The 27,397-nt window shown below is 42.7% G+C and overlaps 2 protein-coding genes across 7 annotated transcripts in view; both read left to right on the top strand.

Annotated features, from left to right (window-relative positions):
* rnf213b (ring finger protein 213b) overlaps nt 1–526 on the top strand; it is a 35,449-nt gene extending 34,923 nt beyond the window's left edge. For both annotated transcript variants that reach the window (XM_005453660.4, XM_019362350.2), the window contains exon 65: nt 75–526. In XM_005453660.4, coding sequence (XP_005453717.2) covers nt 75–213 — 139 coding nt within the window. In that variant the 3' untranslated portion in view covers nt 214–526. The remainder of the gene's footprint in view (nt 1–74) is intronic.
* An 801-nt stretch (nt 527–1,327) lies between these two features.
* On the top strand, nt 1,328–25,374 carry cep131 (centrosomal protein 131). Of its 5 annotated transcripts, none has more exons than XM_005453657.4 (30): nt 1,328–1,482; nt 3,469–3,665; nt 3,752–3,846; nt 6,960–7,071; nt 7,527–7,654; nt 7,974–8,078; nt 8,221–8,400; nt 8,537–8,654; nt 8,778–8,894; nt 9,430–9,625; nt 10,155–10,249; nt 10,332–10,451; nt 10,586–10,781; nt 10,876–10,970; nt 11,075–11,254; nt 11,352–11,543; nt 11,921–12,058; nt 12,136–12,261; nt 12,567–12,683; nt 12,868–12,897; nt 13,298–13,400; nt 15,018–15,219; nt 16,341–16,448; nt 16,614–16,731; nt 16,847–16,921; nt 17,410–17,552; nt 17,984–18,161; nt 18,331–18,527; nt 22,960–23,020; nt 23,122–25,374. In XM_005453657.4, exons 2-30 carry the CDS (start codon nt 3,480–3,482, stop codon nt 23,191–23,193), a joined length of 3,783 nt encoding a protein of 1,260 aa, XP_005453714.1. In that variant the 5' UTR covers nt 1,328–1,482; nt 3,469–3,479; the 3' UTR covers nt 23,194–25,374. The 5 variants fall into 5 exon arrangements, with proteins under 5 accessions (XP_005453714.1, XP_003448734.1, XP_005453716.1 ...); XM_019362354.1 differs by lacking the exon at nt 1,328–1,482 and adding an exon at nt 1,939–1,957; XM_005453658.4 differs by lacking the exon at nt 1,328–1,482 and adding an exon at nt 2,219–2,372.
* The last annotated feature ends 2,023 nt before the right edge of the window (nt 25,375–27,397 follow it).

The following is a 27,397-nucleotide window of genomic DNA, read 5'->3' as shown; positions in this document are numbered from 1 at the left end:
TGCTTAAGGATGACAACAATGGATGCAGTGCTAACAGTTGTTTTCTTCATGTCCTCCCTCCCTGCTGTCTGCAGCATCAGGTCTACCTTAGAGAACCATCTGGAGAGGAACGACCTTCCACCCCTGCCGGAGCTCGAGTCTTTACCAGAGGAGATCAGTCTGGGACAGAGCGCTGACGTGTGGAGGGCAGCTGTGGAGTTTAAAAGGAGATAGAGAGCAGAAATGTTTCTAGAGTTGCCTGCAACTAATTATTCATTCCACATTATTGGATAGGTTGTTATTAAATGTGCCTTTATACAATGTAAATATTATAAATAATTACAGTTGTTAAATTTCTATTACTTAATTGTGCCACATGCAATTAGGGAACAAGTTAATGAATAAATGAAGGACCTAATACACATGAGGTATTTCCCAGCACTTTCACAATCTTTATTTCAAACTTTCATCACATACAGAGTGAATAGAAGCCATGACGATCACTCACACCCACAGTATGAAGCATCAGGCGGAAAACAAAAGTGAATCAGAGATAATAAAGAAATGGTAGCATGGAAACGTGCTCACTTAATTTTAAAGAAGTTGCACACTTTTATTTCTTCTATTTTCATTGAATGCAAAGAATGATAGATTTGGAGATTTAGTGTGAAATAAAATTAGATTGAAAAAAAAAATGGTCTGAGTCTTTTAGTATGAAGTGATAAATACTCTTTGTGTGAACACTGCACATTCTTGCACTAACTGTACCGCTATTGAATTTTATATACAAATTATAGCCACATTTTAGCTTAACTTGAATTTCTGGCTTTGATTTTCTTATTTTCTCATGCTCTTATTATGTAAACCAGAATGCTGAGGGTAACCTGTTATATTAGCCATTATAACCACAAGTACCTAGAAGGTAAATTTATAGTTAACATTTAATAAATGCTTATTAGTTGTTGAAGACTTTATGCCAGGTCTCTTGCCTTTCCGGTCAGCAATACAAACAGTTAGTAGCATGTAATGACTATAAAGAATGAAGCCTTTGTTCTTGAGCCGTATTAAAGGAAAACTTTATGTAATGGTAGATTAAGTTGGGTCAGCTCACTCTCAAAGCATATAACGGCGCTATGTGCGAATTATTTTACAATAACTTAGAGAAAATCTCGTTTTTTCCTTCACGTCTCCTTTTTTGCAATGTCAACCAAACCGTGGTTTGAGACGCGCCCCCTCCAAGCCCCCTCAAATATGCGCAGCATACAGACGCCTCTGAACTACCAATCAGGTGCAAGAATGAGGAAGCTTTAGTTTGGTTTCTGCCAATCAGAGACGTCGAGGGGAGGCGATTGTCAGTGTTGCCACAGCGATGATGTTAAAGCGTTATATTTGCGCTGTGAGTCAACGGACTACTTTCACTGGTTATCAGGGGGTTGTGTTGGGGATTAACTATCCGTGAGGCGTCCTCAGGCTCTCCAGCTATGGTGCCATCCAGCTTTTAAAGTAAGTACTTGACGCTGATGTTATTGCTTTTACGACGGGCGTTTTTGGCAGGTTGACGGGACAACATTGAAGGAGTGAACAGTTAGCTCTGACCAGACTTCAGTTAAATAACAGGCGATTTGATTTCTCACCAGCTGAGCTACATCAGAGCTGCATTACAGATTTGATTTGCAAATCAGAAGCAGTGAATTGATAGATTATTGTGTTTTAATGCTTTTAAAGGGTACAACAGACAAACTGCGATTTTCACAGGTTTAGCCAACAGGGAGACCAAGCTTACGCAGCTGTAATAACTACGTTAGCTTAGTGTAACTAACGTTAGCGTGCTGGGGGTTTGTTTTGCTTCAGTTTCTCGTTTGTAACGCCTAATACAGACTCCTGTGGTTGAGAATGGACGTTTTGCTAATGTAGTTAACAGAGATACACCTGCCGGAGTGTCGGGAGCGAGCATGTTGTAGGAGAGCTGCTCGGAAAGGTAAACTTTCACGGTAGCTTCATGCCTCAAATATGCTTTATTTATGGTTTAAGTTCCCAGATTTCGTGATAAAGATGCAGCGAGATCTGTCAGGTTTATGGGCCACATACGACCCTCTTTGGTGCTAAGTGGGCCGAACCAGACGAAATAAATAAAAGGTCCAAAAATAATTCACGGTACCGATAATATCGCATTATTTATAGCACGACGTTTTAATTGGAGGCATTTAAAACTAACGTGACAGGTGTTATTCTTCATTTGTTGGGGGGCATTGCAGCTGACGTCAGGTGAAGAGTCTCAGGTGACCACCTGTGGCAGGAAGCACAGGTTGATTGGAGGTGTAATTAAAGATTTGGAAGCATCACAGAAGATTTGCAGATTCCAAAGTTTGGGAATATTTTCCATAAAAATTAAGGTAACTGAGCGACTTTGTTGTAGGAGGTTTTTCGGTATTTTGACCTTCCTTTAGTCCAGTGGTTTTCAAACAGTGCAGGTGGGGAGCAGATATCCAACATAAAATGACTTAAGTAAAGTCATTTTATGTTGGATTCTTTCTTTTTTTTAACTGCTAATTTATTCATCCACGAAGCAGGTAGATACGGTTACTGAAAGAGAAGAACGTTGTGATAAACTCCACCCCACTCATTTCTTTATATGTTGCTTCCAATGACTCCGAATTTCTTGCCATTTTTAAAGTAGTCTTGAACAGTAGTTCTCCAGGCTTTCTGAAGGTCTTTCAAACTTTTTCTTTGGGAGTGCATTTCAGCCAGTGGACTGTCAAAATTGATGGAATTATCCAGTAGCTTCTGGAAAAAGCCAGATTGGCAGTGGCTTCATTTTGCAGTAAAAGCATATGGAAAGAAAAACACACAAAAGCAGTATCATGGATCAGTCTCCACAGAGCCTGGACATCAGCATTTCTGAAGCAGTGTCAGATCATTATGACAGAGAAAGAAAAAGCAGTGAACATCCACAGAAGAGCTTTGAATGTCCTTTAAGAAACCTGGAGAACTACTGAAGATACTTGGAAGAGAGTTCAGGCTGTGCTGAACAATAAAGGCAGTCTTACCAAATATTAACTGTGCAAACTGTTTTTTTGCCTTTTATCCTTGAGTTAAATGCACCTCTAAATCATTCTGCTTTTTTTACTGTAATGATGTAAACTCAACTAATTAATGGCTCTCTGGGAAAAACTTTGCCCACCCTTGATTAAGAGCTTGATATATCTAAGTGCTTGTTCAATATTATTGAACAATATTAGTCTATTTTTCTGCATTCAATCTGCTCAAATCTATGCAGCCGTTCGTCATGATCATTTGTTAGTTTGCACATCTCTCTGTTTTTAAGCTGGTGTAAAAGTAGTGCGTGGTGTTGTTGTTGGTTACCACGGGAAACAAAGCGGGCAGAGGAAAAAATGGCTGGTACTTCCTCTATTGTTGTGGTGTCACACATTGAATCCTCAGGGAAATGGCATGTGTCGATTCAACCGTGTCGATTCAACTCTGTTCCAGGTTTTTAAAGGATGCATACAACACGCAGCCCTTCGTCCATCCCGTCAGGTGTCTCAGGAGACGCCCTGGATCTCAGCTTGTCAGGCTCCCAGCTGTCTATGTCCAAAAGGCCCAGCAGTGCTTCGCCGGGGAAATACTTCTCTCGCTCTGTGTCTGTCTCTGTGGCGGGTGACAGCAGAGGCAAACGCAACACTTTAGTGAGTCACAGATAATTAAATCAGAATGTAGGAATGCTTGTTTCTGAATTCTTCACATAATGTCTGGAATGCTCTTTATTCTGCAGAGCGACACCAGCTTTGGCAGCTCGCGATCCATCAAGAACTTGAGGCGGTCCAACAGCACCACGCAGGTCAATCAGCAGGCCAACATCAGTTTAAGGTACAAACATAGAATCTCATAAACATCTGGGCCCTGTACAATGAAGCAACTTCAACATTTTCAAGATGTCTTTTACTTACCCAGCTGCACTTCTGCTGACATCAGCAATCAGGCTAAGCAGTCACGTGAATATGATTATTAATGTCATAAATCAACCCAGCTTTTATCAATCTATCTGTGAGCGTGTTCACATCAAAGGGACGATGTTGGCAGCATCTTACTGGCAGCAGAGCGACTGATTTTAACAAAGGAAGATAAACTATTGGAAAAATATGTGGAGGTTAAAAACACAATACACACTGACAGTAATACAGCTGCTGTGGGCAAAGCAGCAGAATGCGAGTGTGTGCAAGAGGGAAAGTATAGTAAGTGCTGCTTGAATGTGTGTGGGCTTTACACAGAGAGCTGCTGTCCTAATAAAATTCAGTCTATTTAAAGCCGGGAAGAAAAGCTGAATTTGTAAATTAACACGCTTATCGGTATCACAGCTCCATCATTAAGATCAAAACAGTTGTTTACTCTCTTAAATTAATGTTTAGATGTGCGTGACACAGTTTTAGTTTGTATTCTTTCATCTGCAGTGACAGGGATGTTGAACAGTCTGCAGTCTGAAGAATAAATACAAAAACAGAATTCAAATAGAGACGTAGCCTACATACAAATTTGATAAATGATTGACAAATACTTTAGTTACCTTTACTTATCTGGTATTCTATATTGAAGCACTGAGAAAATAAAATTGTTTATAGCAGTAGAAAAAAAGCAAAGCTTCACCAAAGAATGCAGAGAAAGAAAACAACGTCTGATGCTGTTTTCTGGAGAACTGATTATGATTTGATGCTTGATGATTTGCGTTAAACCTTGAGTTACCTGGATAAGCTCCTGCTCCTTATTACAAACCTCTGTCGGTAATAGCACACTGTGACTGTTCGACATTTGTAGCCCTGAATTTTTTTTCCTTATCTCTGACATTGACAATCTGCAGTTTATACAGAACACTTTGTACTGAGACACATACTCTGCTAATCAGCCTGGGAAAACCTGCTTTTAGGCTCTGTTAGATCATCAAGCATCATTCCACTAACGCACAAGATCTGAAATATGAAGGTTGTGTTTGTAGTCAAAAAGAATGCGTACATCTTAGATAATGTGCAGGCTTGAAGCCGTGTGTGTGTCTCTTTCGCCTTTGCTCTTTAAACCAAAGTGCCTCTCTTCAGCGAGCAACAGCTGGCAGCCCTGAAGCTCCAGCAGCTCGGACAATGGGAATTTTGGCGCGCCGGCTCTTGCATGATAAAGAGCGGAGGGGTGCCGGGTGGCTGTTGCTGGGGGTTGCAGGGTGCAGAGACTTGCTTTGTCCCTCATTAGAGGGGGAGGGCTGGGACCTCTGGGGTCAGGTTACCCCCTTCCACCAGGACACAGTGAAAGGAGAAGAAGTGTGTGTGCATGCTGTGGTTGCATTGTGTGGCAGCTGCCGCTCTCCCCTTCCTGCCTCTGAGGATGCAAAGCTGAGGGGCTTTAAATGTAAAGACATACTAAGCACTCCCCTCACCCTCCAAAAGTCTCCAGAGTCCCTTTCAGGCTGTCATTGGGTCACTCACCAGCCCTCTCCCTCTCTCCTGCTTCCTCCTCCTAAAGCAAAAAGTAAAGGAATGTGCAGCCTGAATAGTGTTGTCAGATTTCTTTTCATTGGGCCAGCTGGCTTCAGCCCCCTCCCTCACAGACACACACGCTCATTTATGCACTTACACAGACGGAAACACCAGCAGAGGCCGGGGCAGACAGGAGGTCACCCTACATCTGTGCCTCACGACGGACAGCTTGGTGCGTAAAGCTATTTGAAGGCTGCACGATGAGCTGTGGGATCAACATATGCATGCGTTTACATGGGATCCATAACCCAGTCCATACTCCCCCCAGCAGACGGTCAGCTGCTGCATATTGAATTCCAGTGCTTGGGGCTACAAGAGTAAGGATGAGATGCGTTTCTGCAGCTGTCATTACAACATTTATCACAGAAGCTCCCACTAAAAGCCACAGCTCAAGTTTCTGCTTTGTGTCACTGCTACGCCCCCGTGCTGCACCCAGATAGTGCTTTCAACCACATTTAATGATGTTTTCAAGAATTTTTTGGCTTACAGGTAACATTTGAGTCTTTTTGAAATAGCAAAAAAAGCTAAATCAAGTAAAGCTGCAGGTAGTAGAACCAGAACCGCAGTTCAGTTCACAAATCTTGATCACTCTTTAAACATTACAGCTCTCAACTGACTAATATTCTTAACCGGGTATTAATAGCCTCACATCATTATTCTGGGAAGATGTGTCTACGAGTCTACATTTGTGTCAGATTTAACTGATTTTGCTCTAGTTTGCACATTATGGCACTCCCGTAGCTACATTAATTTTTTTTTCTGCTGCGCAAAACATGGCTAAGGACCGCCACAGTGAGATAGTTTGAGAGTCCTGGCCTTACAGCGAGAAATAAATATGTACATAAAACTTTTGAATTAGCTTGCACATGATGGTTAAGTATCCATATGGTGAGTAGACCTCTGTACATCTGCTTCTGTTTATGTCTGTGAAGGTTCTCAGTCATCCAGGTCATCGTAGTCTAAGGAGCTTGGAAAGAAAAGCGTCTGGACTTCTTTAAGTTTCCTTGAAAAGAAGCTTCTCAAATGAGAGGTGAAACGTCTTCAAGGAAACTTACAGAAGTCCAGACGCTGAGCTGTTATTGGCAGCACCTTCTCCACCACATGACCAGCATCAAGCTTGTGAATGTCCCTCAGAGTAACACCTGTTTAGAGCTGCTGACCGTCAGGTGTTTTGGAGCTGTACTTAGCCTGCTTTAAAATGTGAAGTAGACAGATGCACATTGTCAAACTTTGACATAATAATGTGAAAAATGTGGGTACTAACTCGATTAGGACTCATTATGTTATTTATTTTGTCAAAACAGAAAAAAAAGAAAATCGTGGTAACAGTAGCAGTAATGCGAAGTAATGTGAGCGCTACTTCATAACACTCTGTTCTCAGTGGTATCCTTCCATGCAGATGTTCTTTCTGATATCATCTGTCTGCGTTTGTGGTCTAACTCCTGTCTGGTTTGTTTTCCTCAGTGAGGACCAGAGGGAGGACTTCTTGGCCCTGTTTGACAGCGGCTCCGATGGACGCAAGAAGTTGGCGAGCCTGAGCAAGACCTCGCCAGACAGAACCACATGGAACATCCTGGTATTTACCTACGATCTCACTCCCACTCTGTCATCATATTTACACCTTTCATAGAGGAATTATTTACTGCAGCTCGCTGCGGGTTTCTCTTCTGCAAAAGTTTTATTTTGTCAAGTTTGTCAAGTGTTCCAACTGATGTATTCATAAAAACTACAACGTACAGTAACTCCACAACAACCCGACAGGGATTCTTCTCTGAAGCATTCAAACATTTCTCGTCTGGAAATGTTTGAATGCTGAAGACGTGCTGCACACAAAGAGTGCTGATAAAAAGCTGATGAATGGTTGAAACAGTATGGCTTTACAAGCAGATACATTTCAGTTATTTAGCAGCTGAAGTAACCAGTAACAATGTTTAACGAAGTCTTTGTGTCTTTCCAGTAATACACACTTTCTAGATTGTCGTGTTTTGCAGTATTTCAGGGTGTAACGACTGTTTGTTTTCCACCGTTAAGGACGACCAGCCGAGAGCTTTCCCCCTGCACTCCAGCTCCCGCAGCACCGGCAGCATGGACTCTCCCACCAGCCTGAAGAAACGAGAGCCTGGCATCGCTCTGGCTGCCAGCTTCACTGCCAACAACAGGTGGGCCTCGTCTCCCACACACACACACACACACACAATAGTCCAGGTGTCTCCTTGCATTGCTGAATTCTCAATGTTTAGCCGCTTCTCGTATTTCATACCTGTTGATCACAGCAGCTGATGTTTTCCTCAGAAAATTCCACCCACACAGAATATTTCTTCCATGAAATATGGCAGGAAAAAAATACTGCGTGGGCTGAGATTGTAATGGGATAAGAATATGTCTTAGTTATTTTAATGCCTGCGGGAGGATGAAGTGAGGAAAGATGAACTGATGAGAGTCTGATTGTCCTGTTTTGGTTGTGTTATTTTTGCGCAGGAGCAACAAGGGAGCTGTGGGTAACTCTGTCACCACCATCTTACACAACAACTACTCGGAGAAGCCGCTCACACCTAAGAGCTCCAACCAGAAACCTTCCTTCAAGTATGTCCCGAAATCAAAGAGCTGCTCCCTCACACAGCTTCAGTGACAAGTCGTCGATTGTCTTCACATTTACAGTCCGTTATGCATCTCGATTAAATTGCAGGGCAGTTTTTAAGTTTTTTATTTTCCGTTTTTCTTTCAGTAACATCCTGAAGGCCACGGCGAACGACGAGGTGTCGCTGGAGAGCGGCTCCCTCACTAAGTCCCAGAAAAACTTCTCCACCACCTCCCCCGCCTCCAACAACAAATCCCCAGTGTCAGCTCAGCGCGGCAGCCCTGTCCTGCTGCGGAGGAGGGAGGTGACAGAGGAGGAGGCTGAAAGGTCAGACCCACAGGACAGTGTTTCCACTGTGTGCGTGTTAGCTGCTCTGTTGTTTTTAGTCTGGGTGACCTGAAAGTAATGGTAAAACTGAAGTTTGTCCAAAAAACCCACAAGCACTTCTCTTGTGTATCTGCAGGTTTATCCAGCAGGTGAATCATGCGGCGGTCACTATTCAGCGCTGGTACAGACGCCATGCCAAGAGGCGACACGCTAACCAGGCGGTGCTCAAACGCATCCTTGCCAGTAAAAGAAAGGTATCTATGTGCCCCTGCAGGCTGTCTCAAAGCTCCCCTTTTATTCGGCGTAATATTAACTGGGTTTGTTTTTCTCTTTGTTTTGCGGCTGCGCTGAAACAATCTGCGTCTCTCCCATTAAAGGAGTGGGAGGAGAGAACAGAGGAGGAGAGGCGCCTGGAGCAGCAGCAGAAGAAGGACGAAGACAGGAAACGGATTCGTGAGGAGAAAGCTCGTCTTGCCCGCCTCGCTGCCATCCAGGTGCTCACCTCTGATTACACAGCAGTTTTTATTGCTAAAGTTATTAAGCTGAAGCAGAACAGCCTCAGATAGCTTTAATCTTGGATGTTATAGTTTATAATGCAATTGTGAAACACGTTTTATTGGACCTTCGTAATAAAGATTTTCATTTAAAAACTACAATAGCAACCACAGACTGTATATCAAAGATGGATGTTGCCACTGTGAGGTCACCCATTGGTTTAGGACTCAACTTAGTGCTTTTGCTGTAAAGTTGGACATTTTAAAATTGGAGTCTGTGGACTGAGTTGTTTTTATAGCCAGCCTCAATTATTGGAACTGCAGTTTTTGGCACTAACTTCATTTTTTCCGGCCTGCTGTTTGCTGTTGGGTGTTATGCAACTGTGTAAAACTAAGAGGACCATGTCTATATATGAAAGGAGGCTTTGCGGATCCAAGTCTACTTTGTAAAGACATTGATTGTCACTTTGTGTCTGAGTGCTGCACAGTTTTATCATCAGCATTACGTTAATCTCCCCCTGCTGGTCTGTTACAGGAGCTGCAGCAGAAAAGAGCTCACAAGGCTGCAGCAGACACACAGCACGCAGCTGAGGCGGAGCCTGAAAACCTGAGGCAGACCGCTGTGGTAGGCCGAAAGAAACCGCCCAAGATTTCCCCGACCAACAAAAGTCCAGCCTCGCCGAGCAACAACAACCCGATGTCGCCCACAGATGTTAAGACGAAGAACACAGGTCCACATTATTTCACTTTAGTTTCTTTATAGTGCTTTTCTACTAACGTGTCTCATTCATACACACGTTCATAAAAGCCCTTTTTCCTACATCTGAGTGCTTTCTATCAAACATTCACACTCTGATGAGCACGGTTCAGTATCTTGCCTAAAGATTGTCACGCAGACTCAAGCAGCAGGGCTTGAACCGCCATCTTTCCAATTAGTAGATGGCCTCCTCCACCTGCTGAATCCCCCACAATTACTGTTAATGTGTTTGCAGCTCATTTTAGGACACAATGTCTCATTGTGTAGATTTCCTTTTTATTTTTCATTAACAAATATTATAGGAAGTAATTTATATTCAGTAGAAAATCCCATGTAGTCTATAAAAACATACAGCGTAGAAGAGCCCTGGTTGTCGTTATTCAGCACTATAATACAAATATTACAGCTACCTACAGTCTTGTCTGATTGCCAGGAGAGTTTTATGAATAAGCATGAATAATGTAGCAGTAATATGTTTATTGACTTATTGTTTGTTTCCACAGACTCTAATCTGAATGTTGTGGCTGGCTTGGGTGATCTGACCTTCAGGGCCATTTCCCCAGCTTTGTCCAATCACAGAGGCTCTCAGTGCTCCCAGGTACCTGCTTAGCTCTCCAGGTTATCGATTCTTTATGTCTTCTTTGTATTGATATGTTAAATAAATATTTTTGGTTTTGCAGGAGGACAGAGCAGAGGAAGACAATTCCCAGGAGCAGCATCAGACGAGTGAGAGGAAGCCGATCCGTAAGGAGAAAGCTCGCCTGATCCGCCCCACTGCTACCAAAACAAACACGCATGATGTACGTGCTTTGTGGTAATCCCTACTTGAGCTTTTAAGTGATGTTTTAAATGAAAATACTATTTGCATAGTCGTGATGTAAAAGTCTCCCTCTCTTTAAGTTCTCCTTCGTCTCCCTCTGTTGGTGTGACACAGGGACTGCAGCACATAAAAGTGCAGCAGGGCGCAGAGACGCAGCACGCTCTGGAGGTGGAGTTGGAAAACTCGAGGCAGGCTGGTGTGGGAGGACGTAAAAAACCGCCCAAGATTTCCCTGACCAACAAAAGTCCAGCCTCACCGAGCAACAACAACTACCCGATGTCACCCACAGATGTTAAAACAAAGAACACAGGTCTGTGTGTCTCGGTCCACAAACACGTTATTAAAGACTAAAACAAAATCGAACTACGTTGCAGTTAACATAAATAGTGTCTTTGTTTCCACAGACTCTAATTTAAATGTTGTGGCTGACTTGGGCGAGCTCAGCTTCAGAGCCGTTTCCCCAGCTCTGTCCAATCGCAGAGGTTCTCAGTGTTCCCAGGTAAAAATGAAAATTTCCAATATTTCTTGTTTTACCATGCATTTCCTGTTGCTAATTCTTGCATCTGATCATTTTTAAACACATTCGCTCTCTTTGTGCTCCAGGAGATCCTGCAGAGGTCGGTGAGCGTGGAGGACCAGAGGCAGGGAGCCTCGTCCAGCAGGGCTCAGTCTAAAACCACCCTCAACGAGCTGCTGGACACCCTGAAGCTATTAGAGGAGGAGCCAGAGAGGCTGTCAGAGCCGAAGTGCTACCGCAAAGAGAAATACGCCTGGATTGATGAGGTCAGTGCTCATTTACTCGTTATGTAGCACTAATCTTTATGGTTTTTCTTGTAAGAAATTTTGTGAACTAACAATGAGACTGTGGCTGTAATTAAAGGACGGGGACTCCAACTCTCTGACCACTGATAACCTGGAGCGTCACGGCCAGCTGAGCCACCACCCTGCGCTGCCAGATGGGGGCGCCCTGCTCTCTGAGGCCAAGCTGCAGAGTATCATGAGCTTCCTGGATGAGATGGAGAAGTCAGAGCAGGAGAGGCCTCGCTCTGTCACCTCAGGATCACACCGAGAGGTCAGAGTTTATTGGCTAAAGCACCACAATATACTTCATTTAGCAAACTGACACAGATTTGAACTTTTCTGACCAGTTTGGGTTCTTAAAAGGTTTGATTTAGAATATTTAACAGAAGTCATGAACAAAACATGTATTATGTTTAAGTAAAGGAAACGCAGTTAGGTATACTGGTTAAAAAATAACCATAAATCTCTGTGGGCTGAGAATAAACATTTCACTGCACTGTGACTGTGTGCGGGTTTTTTCCCCATATTGCTGAGGATCATCTAGTTAAGCCAGCCCTTTAAATTTGTGGACAGATGTTCTGTGAGTCTGTCCCCTTGTTGTGTTATCTAAAACTGAAAGATGACATATTGGCTTTGCTGTGCTTTCAGGCTGTTTTGTCTGAGGAGGAGCTGGCCGGTGTCGAGCAGGCGTCGGCCACTGCTGCCGAACTCACCGGCTCCATGATGAGGATCAAACTGGAGCTGGAGGAAAAGAAACGCACCGTCAACATGCTGCAGACCGCTCTGGTAGGGGAGATTAACACTTGTCGCTGTTTTTACCTGCTTTAGATGGTCGTGCTTACAGCTCGTGTCATGTCTGTCAGGCCCAGCAGAGGGAGCTGACGATAAGACATGTGAAGGAGACGGAGAGGGAGCTGAGCAGGAACTTCCAGCTCCAGAAGGAACAATATGAATCCACCATCCAGAGACACCTCACCTTCATCGATCAGGTATGCACTCGTTTCATCTTTGTTATTAATGTATGTGGTTCGTCTTCATATTTGCAGCTATAAAATAAATTGTTTCCATATCTGTGCCATTTTATTGGCTTCTACTCGAATATTTTCAAACCTTGTTTGTATAATCAGGCCAATAAAGGTCGATGATGGCCCAGACAATGATGAAGCAATACAGCACACATGCAAAGAGTTGGTAAACAAGATGGGCTTGTCTCGACAGTCTTCGATGTTTTCCTGGTGAGTGTTTCAGTGGTTTTTCAAACATCACATCTGAAAAATGTTTGATGTTTCTTCAGCTCATCAATGATAAAAAGGCTCTGAGCGAGCGCTGTGAAGGAGTGGTGGGAGAACTGAAGCAGGTGGACCAGAAGTACACCAAGAAGATCGCACAGATGCAGGAGCAGCATGAAATGGTAAGAGAAGTCCCGAGCGCTTCTGCAGATATCTCCTGCCTCTGCTTTGCCTCCTACGTGACTATGTCGTGCTTTCTTGCAGTGCTGCTTTTGTTTAATTTTCTCTTTTCTCTTTATTTCCCCTCCTTCTTCTTCTTCACTGTCTTTCTTTCTTGTCTGTACACGTTTTGTTTCCCGCTTTTAGGTGTGGCAAATTCTCGGTCCCTTGTGCGAGGTAACTTGTTTCCCCTCTTCTAACTTAGTCATCTTTGGAACAGTCATTTCCTTTATTCTTCCATCATTTGTCATTTCATTTTTCCACACACTGTTTCTCTTGGCCAGTCTGTTTGCATGTGAGTCTCTTTCATTTATCTCTACATTCAGATGAAAAAGCTTACACTTCTTTATGTTATTTAAGTTTTTCTTTGCCAAAGATTTTAACCCTACTTTTCCCTCTTATTACCTACCTTTCACCATCGCTGTCCCAGTGTCAAAGTCACCTAAAAGCACCCTACTTTGTTTAGGAGGACAGATACTGTGCTGCTTGTGTATTAAAGAGCTTCATCATTTTGGTGGCGCTTAACTTTGAGACCATAATTTTTCCCTCTCCCCTTCCCAACTCCCTCGCTCAACAGGAGATCAAGAAGTTAAAAGACCTGATGAGTGCCACGGAGAAGATCCGACGGGAGAAATGGATCGATGAGAAAACCAAGAAGATCAAAGAGATCACAGTCAAAGGTAGCGCAGACAGAGCCTGGAAATCTGAGATTACAGCGACTTTACCAAAACGCTGCTTAAACACACGAGGGAAACAGGAAGAATGCCACCCTGCTCCAGGAAAACCTTTCCTTTTTATCAACAAGACTTTTGTTCACTTTATAAGGCTGCTAGGATAAGTCATATTTCAAGAAAATAAATATTTCTGATTCCATGCTCTCAGATTCACACATCGCCTTTTACTCATTCAGATTTCATATGAGATCTGAAACACGGTTTTCTGACAAAGGTATCAGACGGTGTCATGAAATATATTTTCATTTAGTCAGTTTTATTTATACAGCACCTAATCACAACAACAGTCGCCTCAAAGCTCTTAATATTTAAGGTAAAGACCCAACAATAATACAGAGAAACCACAACCATCAGATGACCCTTACATGACCAAGCACTTGGTAGGAAGGAACAGGAAGGAAAAACTCCCTTTTCAACTGACCGGTTGAGGCTGACGGGAGGGAGACAAGAAGCTCTGTTTAGGTTTAGTCTTAACAGACCTTCAGCTTTTTTTCTGTGCTGATTAAAACTCAGACTTTCACGTCCCTGATCTCCTGCTTAGCACCTGTTATATCACACAAGTGCACAATATGACAGCAAAAACATAAGAAAACAGTGTAATGAAAACAACACTTTGATAAATAATCTCAATGCAAATGAATGCAATCAGTCTGTTATGCTGTTTAACAAGATACCAACAGAGGGCGCTCCACTTATATAAGCGCATCCACTCCTTTCTTTTGAGCTTGAAGGCCACAGCAGTCTCAAAACTGGTAGAAAATATTTCAGTTAATTCATGTTCTGGTTTTTATTTGAATCTGGGAATTTAAATATTCTCTTCATTTATTAAGAGGAGTGTGTAATAAACTGGTAAATATTAGCTTTTAATGCCTTGCATCTATATTTGTAATATAACACAGTCTTTTTCATTGACGAGCTCTGCAGTGGTTCATGTCAGACAATTAGCTTTATGGAGGCTAATTAAAAAGGTAATACTGCTTTTAAGTAGATCATTTAATGTCAAGGAACCTCAGAGTGCACGAAACTGGACTTAACGTTGACAAAAAAAAACATTTTCTAATAAAGATGTCTTGCTCTTTGCCAGTAGTTTCACACAGCCTGTGGTAAAATGATCTGCTGTCTGCTGGGTCCAAGGTGTGGCCTTTCATTTACTTTGGCATAGTCATAGCTCTATTATGTGCTTGACAGTTACTTATGTGGACAAATGCTGGTAAATAAACTAAGTAGTGCAAATACAGCAGTTATTCTGTGTGTAGCTTAGATTATGGGCAAAATGAACAACAGTTTCCAAAAGCTGACCGTGCTGTTCCACTGCTCTGTCTGCTGTGCGCCGCTTCCATGAAATGTCACAGGCTGTTGTCAGCCAGAGCTGATGAGGTGTTTGTGGCAGGCCTGAGGACATAGAACTGTATTTCAGAGGCATTTCTCTCCTGTGTTTGCTTCTACTTTTAATAACACGTTCAGGATTTTGATTAAAGAAGTGAATATTAAAAGTTTGTCCTGTGAGCAGACCCTGTCCATCTAGAGCATGAACTATTTGTCTTCCTCCTCTCCTCCTCTCAGGCCTTGAGCCCGAGATCCAGAAGCTGATCTCTAAACACAAACAGGAGCTGAAGAAGCTGCGGACGCTCCACGAGGCGGAGCTGCTGCAGGCGGACGACCGGGCCGCCCAGCGCTACGTCCGGCAGTGCGAGGAGCTCCGTCAACAGCTGGAGAAGGAGAAGGAGGAGCAGTGCCAGAGAGAGCGGGAGCTAGCTAAACAGAGGTGGGCGTGTCACAGTATACTCTGTCTACCTGCCATAAGCTCTCTGTGCTCAAAGAAATGCACCAATAGAAACAGCTAACATCAGCATTAAACTGTCTTGGAATCAGTTTTCAAGACTGTGTGAATTTCCAACACACAATGTTCTATACACTTTTAGATCAGGCACTCTGGGTTTTTCCCGCTCACAGTAAACCTTTCGGGGGGTGACACTCAGAGTTGGGTGTAACCTGTTACTTTGTATCACATTCATGCCTTGGATTAGAGGAGATCTGAGGCAGAAAAAAACATCCAACATGCCCTTTTCTTCTTGTGCTTGTGCTACAATCAGCTGACTAACATGTGTTCTATATTTTGATAAATTTGACCGCAATTTTAAAAAAAAGGTGAAACCTTCTTTAGCTACAGTCCTCGTGATTTCCTTTTGGTGAAAGGCCAAAACCTCTTTTATGGGCACCAGTGTTTTTATATGCAGGAAAGCCCTGCTAATGCAACAGCATCATTAAGGCATTAATACTTTCACTAATCCTTTCCTGTTTTCATAGTTTTAAATAGATTAATGAGATACATTAGCTAACCTAATGGTTGTAGCTCATACCAATCAAAACATCTCAATGCTGCAAGAAAGCCCTCAGTGCTTTGGTCATGCAGGGAGTCAGGGCTTGGAATTCACTGGTGGAAATCCTGAAGATAATGGAAAATGCAAACTTGGAACAATGAGGTTTCACTTGGTACAAAAATGAGACTTTTGTTTCCGTTTTACATTAATTAAATATTAAAATAAACTCAGACATCCAGATCAGTGTGCTTACATAATGAAGAGTGAATTTTATTTACTTACGCAGTTTTAGTTTTAAATTTAAAGTCAAGTCCTGCAGATGCGAAGATGACATTTCATCATAAAAGTTTACTCTGCATGTTGCTCATGAATATTTTTAGGAGTGTTCACATGGTTCAGATGAGAGACAAAAATAAAGATTGTGGCTTTTCATGTTACTCACATCATGGCACACACCAGTCCACGTTAGCAGCTGTTTCTTAATTAGACGCCTGTTTGTTTTAATTGTTTTACAGGCTTTTGTGCAGATTTAGTCATCGTCTGTGTTTGTGTGTCTGTCTCTCAGATATGAGAAGCAGCTTCAGGAGGAGGAGGTGTCTCTGCAGCAGCAGCGCAGGCGTCTCTACAAGGAGGTCGCTGATGAGAAAGAGAGGCTGGCCCAGCTGGCTGCAAGGTAAGGTCAAAGGTCACGTTTATCTGCACGAGCTATTTTAATGGATCTTTACAGGATCCTTTCCCATATAACACATCCTTAATGAGTCAACAGTTTTTTGGCATATGGGATGAGTGTTGATGTTTCTGTCCTTCTTCAAAGCTCTGGTTTGTGTTTGTGTCACAGGCAGCGCGCCGAGCTGGAGGATCTGCGGCGGCAGTTGGAGGAGAACAGCTCTCTGGCTGGACGAGCCCTCAAAGAAGAGCTGGACAAGACCAGAGAGGAGCAGGAGAGGAGACATCAGGTGAGGACTGTGAGCACTGCAGAGCCGCGTCAAGAAGCTGAAATAAGACTGCATTCTATCAGCACCACGAGCGTCCGTCTGAAAGTCTCACGCTGAGTGTTGTTTGTGCGTTTAGGTGGAAATGAAGGCGTTACAGGAGCGTCTGGACATCGAAAAGCAGACGTGGGAAGAAAACTACAAGAAGAAAGAGGTTTGTGCAGCATTGTCCTGCATCCGCTCTCACTCGCTCCTTCTTTTCTTCATATTGCTGAATACTCTGACAGTGGGAAGTGTTTTACTAACTGACATGTAGATATCTAGGTTACCTTCTCTTGCTTGTTTGCCTGGGATTATCCCTTCCCTTTCCTTTTTCCAGTTTGTGTATCAGTTTCAGATAGCAGTGTTGACATGTGTGACTCATGTGAACAGGAGAAAAGCAGAGCTTGTTTTTTTTCCCTTTTTATGTCACAACACATGCATGTGGCAGGTTTCCAGCTGACCTCTACTTTACAGCTTTCTGCTCAAATCAAACTGTGGATTTGTAGCAAAACATGAAACTGTTACTCAGAGAAAGCGGAAACACTGACAGTGGAAAAAGAATTAAAAAGGGCGCGATGACAGATGAGGCTGAACTGACAGTGTTAGATTTCAGTTCCATGCGTGTAGACTAACAGCATGCGTGTTTCTGTGTGTCCACAGGAAGCGTGGCTGCTGACCCGTGAGCGCGAGCTAAAAGAAGAACTGCGAAGAGAACGTGACAAAGAGATAGAGCTCGCCATCTGGACGCTGGAGGAGGAGACCAGCAAGGACAAAGAGGAGTGTGAGAGGGCAGCGGAAAACAGGTGTGTGTGTGTGTGTGTGTGTGTGTGTGTGTGTGTGTGTGTGTGTGTGTGTGTGCCAAATTTAGACAGTGGGGCATTATTAGACGTTAAATACGATACAAAAAAATATAGCAGCCAATCGTGTTGTTGCCCAGTAAAGATTCACCACAGTTTCTGCTGTTTGGTGGCAGATTTATCTCTGTGCTTTGTATCATAGATGTAAGATGTAAAGATGAAGGGTCATCGTTTAGTGAAAGATCAGTGATAAACTTTCAAATATCCCCTTTTACCTAAATTCGGGTTCTAGGCCCATTTAGTAGCTGTGATTCCTTCTGTGTCAACATCATGTTCTAATGTGGATGTGCATTAATAGTACAGCATTGAGCATTTTTTTAGTTTGTTAATAACAACTATATTAAACGTCACATTTGTGTTTTGCATTCCTTTTACAGGCTAAAGCGCGTGAGGGAAAAGTACGAGGCCGAGCTGAGGGAGCTGGAGCGCTCTGAGAGGACGGCGGTGGAGAAGCAGCAGGAACTGAGGAAGCAGCAAATGGAGACGGAGGGAGAGCTGATCAGACTGCAGGCCGCGCTTAGACAGAAAGAACAGGAGACTGAAGAGATCACGCAGGTAAGGAGCATCATTCAGAGGGAGAAACTAAAACTGCAGCTTACAAGTGATTTAAGATTATTTGCCATAAAACATACAAAACAACATACATTTACTAGAAAGTGGAAAGTAGACACGGAAATAGAAAATATGACAGATCCAGTAGAATTCCTCCAACTTCCCTCATCAGGCCAGGGACAAGTTGGCGGAAGAGCGCCGCAGCCTGGCGGAGGTAATAAGGCAGGAGTTTGCCGACCGCTTGGTGATGACGGAGGAGGAGAACCGCAGGTTGAAGGTGGAGGTGTCAGAAGTCCGAGCGAGGATGCGGCTGGAGGTGGAGAGGGTCACACGGGAGAAAGAGGAAGAACTGGCAGAAGTCCACCAACGGTAAGCTGGAAGGGACAAAATGATTTGAATAAAATGGTGAATTTTTAAAATGAGGTGTATTATTTTTCAGTTTTAAACCCCTAAAAACACAATTAAGCTTCAAATATCAGGTCTAATTCTTTACTAACACGACCTTTAACTAGTATGGACCATTGTTGAAACTGGGAACTAATGAGAAACATGGAGGCTCTAAATGTTACATCCTTTGGATTTACTGGGAAAATCCAACCTAATTCCTGAGGGCACCTAATAAAAATCTCAGACAAGTTTGAATCTCATTGAGCTCAAAGTCAAGGTTAAGGTCAGAGGTCAGGTTTCCTGAAAATCTTGTGAATGTGATAAATGGAGAACGAGGCAACAAAGGGTTTGATACCATAGTTTTATCTACTAGGACAGCGGTCCCCAACCCCCGGTACCGGTCCGTGAGTCGTTTGGTACCGGGCCGTGAGAGTTGAGGCTCGGGTGGAAATTTATGGTTTTCAGGGTTTTTATTGTTAACTCGGTTTCCCTGGGTCTTTCCTGTGTTGTAGTCGTGTGTCTTATTTTGAAAGAAATATTTACATGTTACCATAGCGACCAGAGAGCATTAAAGGGCAGTGAGGAGGATGTTACTCTCAGTGTTGTTGGCGCATTTCAGGAGGACGCTGCTAATAAAGTTACACAATTACACAGTGAATTTGGGTTTATTATTATATTTACAAAATTCCACAGTTTTTGTCTTGGTCGTATCATTTTATTTTGTTGTATTTATCTGCGACACCTTAAATGCTGGTCTGTGAAAATATTGTCTGACATTAAACCGGTCTGTGGCGCAAAAAAGGTTGGGGACCGCTGGACGAGGAGGCTGAGAGGTACCACGGGTACCACCAGTAATTTTTAAATTATTAACATTAAAAAATTCACGTTTTATGTGTGTAACCATTTTGAAGCCAAAGCTGTGAGTGAGTCACCATCTCCAGCTGTCTGTCTGTGGATTTAGGTCAGCAGCAGTGTCCAAACATTCAGTAGGTCCTGTCAGAGGCCTGCTGGCTCCTTACAGATTCACCCTGTTGAAGGTGCAAAGAGGAATGTTGGCACGTAGCTTGAAAGTGAAGCTCAGACTTAATAAAAGGTGGAAACTTAAGCAGCTCCACTGAATGTCTGCCAGTTTGTAAGAGAAGCGAAACACGAGAAGGACGAAGGGTTGGAGCGATTCTGAAGGTGACCTGATTAACGTGAACGCGACGTTCAGTGTAGCTCTGAAACGTTTCTGCCTCCTGAACAGAAAGGCCGGCTCAGTGACACTGAATGTGATTAATAAACATTCAGGTACTGTGGCAATTTTCCCGATGTTCGACCTGGCTGCAGCCCTGGTGACATCCAACACTGGTGCAGGATGGCTTCAGTCAGAAACTGGAGCTGACTAGCTTACAAAGGCAGCACACACACGATTGCCTAAATTATCAGCATCCTATTTAACATAACAAATACAAGGTTCCTTTTCAGTTTATTCTTAATGTCAGGAAATGTCATAAGGAAGGCAAACATGCTAAAGTGCAGCACCTCAGTTCATTCTCCATCTGAACCAACCTGATTTAGCTCCTCCACCAAGCAGACTGTCTTCTCATTTCCTGTGCCTCACAAGATTTAAACAGAGTGTGGGTGGGGTTAAACAGAATAGGAAACGCTGTGTAAAGCCTGCGGTTATGTGAACATACACTGGCCTCATTATTTGAAGCTTAGGTTGTGTTTAATATGAACAAACTTCACTGTGGCAACATATATCAGACACACAGATTAGAGCCACTTAAATACATTCCCAAAGTGCCTGGCAGTGTAGCTTTAGGAAAATATCCCTGATGTCTGACTGTGAGGCTCTGATACACAAGCCAGGATCACTCTTTGATGCTTTAATGATTTTTTGGGGTTTGAGGAACATATTACAAGCTCTTTGCTTTCTTTTCCTTACTGAGATTTAAATGCGCAGACCAGATCATGACACATGTAAACCAGGGGTGTCAAACATAAGGCCCAGGGGCCAGAATCAGCCCAGCAAACACTGGATGGCTTTGGAAAATGTGAAGTACACCAAAGTAAATAAATATGAGATAAACAATTAAATTGGAGAAAAGCTCCTGCTTTTCACTGTTGGCCATAGAAGCTTCTGCTCGTTACAATGTATCCACAGTAAAAAACAAGATCACTGAATTAATGGAAACTTTCTGTTTTATAAGTACAGCACAGTCTGGCCACTGAGCCACCAGAGCTGCTTCTGTAAATTTACTCATGTATTCTTAGAGTTTAAGAGTCGTTCAGATTTCTTTCATTTACTACAGCAATGTTTCTTGTTATGTAGAAAAACTGCTGTTGAAATTACACATTTTTTCTTATGTTTAGATATTTCAGCTGAATGCGTAGTTGTAGTGTGTGTGTGTGTGTGTGTGTGTGTGTGTGTGTGTGTGTGTGTGTGTTCTGGTTCTTCCTATCTTGGCGGGGACCAAAATCTGAAATTTGCTATACTGGTGGGGACCAACAGCCCTCCCCACGGAGTTGAAGCATTTTTCACATTAAAAATGTGGTTTTAGTGTCAGGGTTACAATTGGGTTATGATTAGCATAACCATAACCATTATGTCAATGAGATGTCACCACAAGGATATAAATATAAACACTAACTCTATCAGCAGAATGTGAAGAAACAGCTGCTGTGACTTTGTACTAGAGATGGACCGATCCGATATTACGTATCGGTATCGGTCCGATACTGACCTAAATTACTGGATCGGATATCGGCGAAAAATAAAAAATGTAATCCGATCCATTAAATATCAAAAAAGCACCTCACAAAACTTGCAACACGGTGTAACTCGGCTCATAACCATAGCACGTTGCAGCAGTGTGCGTCATGTGATAGAGCGGCTGTGTGTATTTGTAGCCTCACTACCAAACCAGCATTTCATCTCCGAGGAAGTTATCCCAGAGAGAAGTAAAGCAAGTGTGTAAGTTCATCTCTGAATGTTTGTAAAGCGTTCCCATGTTAAGCTTAACAACCGATATATGGAGCGACCGCCTCTTCTTGCTGCTACTTCAATCGTGAAACTGATCAATGATCAGCTGATCGGCTTTTCTGTCGCGAGTCCGTCTCTCTTCTTTGTTTTTGGCCCACTTTGCACCAGAAAGAGGAAACCAGCGGCGGAACAACAGCAGCACGTTTAAGCTTGATAAGCTGCTGTTAGAATTTATTTAATATTACTTTCTACACCAGGATCCTTTTCTACGTAGCTGACTGCTGGTAACTGTGCAGGGGCGGATCTAGCAAAGTTTAGCCAGGGGGGCCGATATGGCATTAACAGGGAAAAGGGGGCACAAAGACATACTTTTCTTTCTTATTCTCATTTAAAATGTCTAGCTTTTAATAAATAATTATCTGAATCTTACACCCAAAGTTTTAATCTGATGTAAAATGTATAGAAGTCCATTACTGTATATAGTAACTGTTAAGTCTAATATACCCTAGTAAGCTATAGTACTTTGTCCTTTGGGAAGGTACCATCTGTGCAGTCTGCAATTCTGTTGAAGAAAGATGTTGAATCTATTTAATTATTCTTGAAAAATAATTTATTTCTGTGCATTTTTTTTCACCCTGCATCAAATTAAAGTTGATTACGTCGATTAAGCATCATGAGGTGGAGGGTGGGGGGTGGTTCCCTATTTTTTTGCTGGGAGTTTGCAACCCTATTAGTTAGGTTGCTTAATATTTCTGGTAAGTACTCTTTAAAATACCAGAATAGGGAGGATGGAGCAGGTTTAAGTTAGGTAAGGTTTATTAGATTGATCAGTGTTGCTGAACTATGAAATATTTTGGGTGCAGTGTATTTTTTGCATACAGGTATAACAGAATAGCTTTAGTGTTGTTGTTTATTTAAAATTGAGTATGAACTCATACAAAATGCAGCAAGATATTAAAAAAACAGTTTTATTGATTAAAAAACACACTATTTCGGATTCATATCGGTATCGGCAGATATCCAAATTTATGATATCGGTATCGGTATCGGACATAAAAAAGTGGTATCGTGCCATCCCACAATTTTGTGTTTGTGTTGAAGAGATATCAACAGGAGCTGAACTATCGTTGGGGCTGTACATTTGTGTAATCCCACTTCATACCACAAGATGGTGCAGCGAGACGTTTTAACCTATTTTTAAACAGGCAGATCATTAAAAACACATCCGTATTTACAGCCCGTGGAGAAGGAAAGCCTCTTCAAATGGGGGCTAAAAAGAAATCTGAAAACCTTTAAACACCCCCGCCGCTGTGGGGGATATTTACAAAAAGCATTTTTTACCAATTTAACATGTTTCAGCTCCCATGGTTGGGAAGTGAAATGAGCAAATCCAAACCTACGACCCAGAAATGTTTTATTAACGTCCTCTCGTCTGTGCGTTACCAGAGTGAAGTCGGCCATCTTGAAGAAGGAGGAAACCGTCAACAATCTTCGGAAGCAGCACGAGGTAGGACGTGCGGTCTGCTTGTCAGGGCGTGAATGATATGAAAGCACAGTGAGCAGGAATGACTGATGGACGTGTCTAAACAATGCTCTCTCATCTGATAGGCCGCCCTGAAGAGGGCGGATCACTTGGAGGCCCTGTGGGAACAGCAGAGGAAGCAGCTGCTGGAGAAGTGACAGACAGAATGTCCACCAAGTTTCATCTCTCTGTGGACCTTTTCATTAGCACCCCCCCTCCCCCCGACACGCCGGGGTCCAACCATTGTGATGCTGCTTTTTTTTTGTTTGTTTGTTTTTCCTGCAGCGAGGCGGGACCTGTGGACCCTTTGAAAGTTGAACAAGTTTCTGAATTTTGCCCTACCTCACTTTAAAAATACAAAAATTGGTAAAAGCACTGCGTACACCCCCCTCACCCCGTTCCCCCGACACTCACGAAGGAGCATGTTGTGTTTGAACGTCCTCATTTAAATGTCACAGACCAGGTGGACTTCCTGTCCTTTTGTTTTTTTTGGGTGAATGAACCTCCTCTTTCCTCTTCCTGTCTGGGGAGCAGAAATGTTCCCCACAGATGTGCTTCATCGAACAGTTCCAGATGTTTCTCAAACCAGCCTGGGCCTGCACTGGTGTGAAGTGGGACACAGTGGGGGTTGTTCTTCTTTCTTCTGGAGGGCCACTCACAACCAAGGTCTGAGATCAGCCATCAGCATGAGAGCTGACACAGAGCTTCTGCCCTTTTTTTTTCTGTTGAGTCATGCATTTTTGTCCCAGCGTCCCCTCAAGGCCAGCGCTAATTACAGGATCCATACCTCCCCCCCACTTCTCACTGCAGCTCAGCTCTGAGCAGTTTGTTTTTAATGTGTCTTCAACCAAACTTTAGACCTAACGAAGCGGTTTGAGGAAATTTACCAACACAGATTTCAGACGTTAGATAGAGAGCGTGTAGGATGTTGTTAGAAAGAGCGATGAGACGTGTAGGCAACTTAAAGGAAACTGAGCGGAGGAGAGCTTGTGGTCAGATGATTGCAGAGTGGCTTTTGAATGTAGGGAAGAGAAAAAAGAGAGAAGCGGGACTGAGGTAGATGTTGGGTGAAGCAAAGGAGGAATGCGCATAGAAAATGTTTATAGGATTAGGAAAGCAGAGCTGGGACCGAGCAGGGTGGTTAGGTGGATTTAAGGGGGCACAAATCATGTGACCAGAGGTATGTTTAGAGCCGAGCTTCAGAGGCTGCGTTGTGACAAACCATGACTCAAACATGCGTAATATCGGAGTCTGTCTCTCTTCTGTTTCATTTTTACCTAATTTCTCGACCCTAAAGATATGTCGAAGATCCTCTCGCGGCTACAGAAAGTCCTTGGGGGGGGGCTCGTAGATTGAGTAGGGGAGGGGTGAGGCGGCCGTGTGTTGCAGAGAGAAACTCTAAACATGGAAGTAAGGCCTGTTATTTAGGTACAGGATGATGTGACTGCAAAAGCCCCCGCAGTCTCAAAATTAGACCCCAGATAAGAAAATATTTATTCTTTCTTCTTTATTTATTTAAGGACTCGTACACGACCTTCGTGGTGTAATATGTCCACAGAAAGGTCAAGGTTGTGAAGGAAGCTTTTCTCAAACCTTCTCAAGGCAAAACTGTATTTTATTCCTCCTGTGAGGAACATTTACACGGTTACTAAGTGTGACGGTGAGACCTTAACAGGTCCATTTTTAGTCGATCTAAATACAGTATGTCAGGTTTTTTCTGACCTCCAAGTCGTCCAAGCCACAATGTGTGAAACGTAATCCGCTGGGACCCTGCTGGTTTAAAGTCGGTTTAGTTTGGCCACATGGTTAACCATTAAACCTGAATCAATGTTAACCCTCCCTGCTGAGCACAGATAATAAAAAAAACAAAAATCCCACATGCGTGGCTGATGTGTCACACGCTCCCCGAGTTTCACTGTGAGTCAGTGTGGAGGCCTCGAAGCTGATGCCGCCACTGCGGCCGTCGGCAGAGCAGGCGGAGGGCAGCTGGGCTCGGACCCGACAGGGGCGGCGATGTGAGTTGGCATTCCTCACGCATGCCCGTCCTACAAGTGCCAATGAGCCTCTCTTTTGTGTGTTTGCATGTGTGTGTGTGTGTGTTTGCGTGCTTCCTCTCCTCCCCATTGTGACCTGAATTGACCCACACACACACACACACACACACACACATTCACTGCAGCATTATACGAAGCATTCCAGCTCTCTCCTGTTCAGCATTTCCACATCCATAGCTCTTGAATGCACTAGTTTATTTTATTTTAGTCTGTTTTTTATGATTATTCATTGTGATTCTTTGAAAAACTGTGAAGAGAATAAAAAGCAAAGAATGTTTGAAAACACGCCGCGTTCCTCGTTTCTTCTTGCTGTAGGAAAACAGACAATTGTTTACTTGTTTCTGTCCTCCGCCCTCCCATCATCCCTCGCTGTCCCTCACAGACCATAACTCATGAGTAGGAGACGAAGAAGCCTTCAGTCTCAGACACTGTGGAGTCCACATAATGAGGTTAAATTGCTGTCGGTTTGGAGCCTGAAATGATTTATTGACGCTTTCTAAATGTTTAATTACAGAATTTAATTCTTGAAATATCTGTAGACCAGTATTCCAGCTGTTACCACCCCTCCCATCCCCTCTCAGTAAAAACCATCTGGGAGATTTTTCAGTCGTTACAGCTGGAATAACGCGTGCACTGCTCCAACCAGCTCAACTCGAACTGTGAGAAGCATGTTGACTGTTGTTTCTCACTTAGCTTGGCTTAATTTTAGTTACATAAAAATAAAAATGTAACTAATATTACATTTTGACTAAAATAAAAATAGTTGTTGTAGTTTAAATTGAGGAGTTTACTGAAACTGGGAGTCAAGTGTTTGTATTGTAATACTTGCTCTATACTTCTTATATTCTAACCCTGACACCAATAATAATAATAATAATCTAACGCCAGAGCTGTAATTTTAAATAGAAAGGAGAAAAAAATCAAGTGTGAGGAAAAAATTTTAAGCAGAAACTAAAGAGGAACAAAAAGTTACTCTGGAAGTCTTCTGAAACACAAAGCATTATGAAACTCATTCGTGAAAACTTTCAAACCTTATTGTTACAGTTTTCTTTCAGTGCCACGTCTCTTGCACTTATAATGTTTCTGCTTTAAAAACACTGTCAAACAGACTGAGGCTCAAAGAGTTCGGTTAGGATTATTATCATTATCTGCCCAGAAATGTCTGCAGCTGTGATATCGAATAAAACAAGGACGTACGTGCAAGTGACTGAACTGATACGCCCAGCTCTCATCCTCCCACACTCTGAGGCAACACTGGAGAAGGTCTTTCAGACGCGCATTTGATAAAGTTTTGTTCTTCCCCTGGTTTAAGCCAATCCGGTCCAGGCCCTTTTTCTGTCCCATTACAGTCGACCTCCTGCGGATGTGTTGGATTTATGCTGGCTGAGATTCTGTTAACATGTCTAGAGAAATATTCCCACTATTCTATTAGTACAGTTATGCAATAACTAATAACAATTAATCCTCTCAGAAAATAACTGTGTGTCAGGTGATGATGGTCAGCAGACCACAGTGGCTGTGCTGCCAGGGGCCTGACTGAAACGACGTGTAGTAAAGTGCAGAGTTGTTTTTTCAGTTGTTTTTTCATATTGTCAGCTTGAAGGAGGAGCTTCTTGCTTATTTCCACCCATCTCATACTTTGATTGAGGAGGAGGAGGGAGTGGGTGGGATTTTTCCATATTTAAATAGCGCAAAAGTTTTAGCTTTTAGCAAAAGTAAGAGTACTCATGCAGAACCATATACATGCATATCACTTTAGCTTTATTTATGATAGCTTTATCTATAATAATAAAGCATCTGATATTAGTATTTTAGTAACTAGAGCTTTAAAATAATGCTTCTGAGTAAAAAAAGTTCATCCAAAATACAACTGATTTATACTAACTCACATCCATGCACGAGCGTTTCTGAGAGTCGATACTGCAAAACAAAAAGCGAGCTTTATTTTTTAAAAACTGATCCACAAAAGGTACAAAACTAGGAAAACAAGAAGATACTGGAGAAAAAGGAAAAAAACAGACAAAGCAAGGTTAAAAAAAACTAGACAAGGGCAGATCAGGAAAGAAGACAGATGACATGAGAAAGGAAGTGACAGGAAGTAACTCCATGAAGACAAAATCAACATGGAGATGGAGAGGTCAGAGGAGCTGGAGTAACTTGAACCACAAACGAGCAACAAAATCACACAGGAAGTGTCAGGGAGTCTGATTACCAGACACTTTGATTTATTATGGTTGCACTTCAAATATCCTAAATAAATATGGATGAGGAGGAGCCTCGTGAGATTTTCTTCATTGCAAGAGATCCA

The sequence above is a fragment of the Oreochromis niloticus genome, linkage group LG8 (assembly GCF_001858045.2).
Source record: "Oreochromis niloticus isolate F11D_XX linkage group LG8, O_niloticus_UMD_NMBU, whole genome shotgun sequence".
Classification (NCBI taxonomy): Eukaryota; Metazoa; Chordata; class Actinopteri; order Cichliformes; family Cichlidae; genus Oreochromis; species Oreochromis niloticus.
This window is presented reverse-complemented; position numbering and strand designations above follow the sequence as displayed.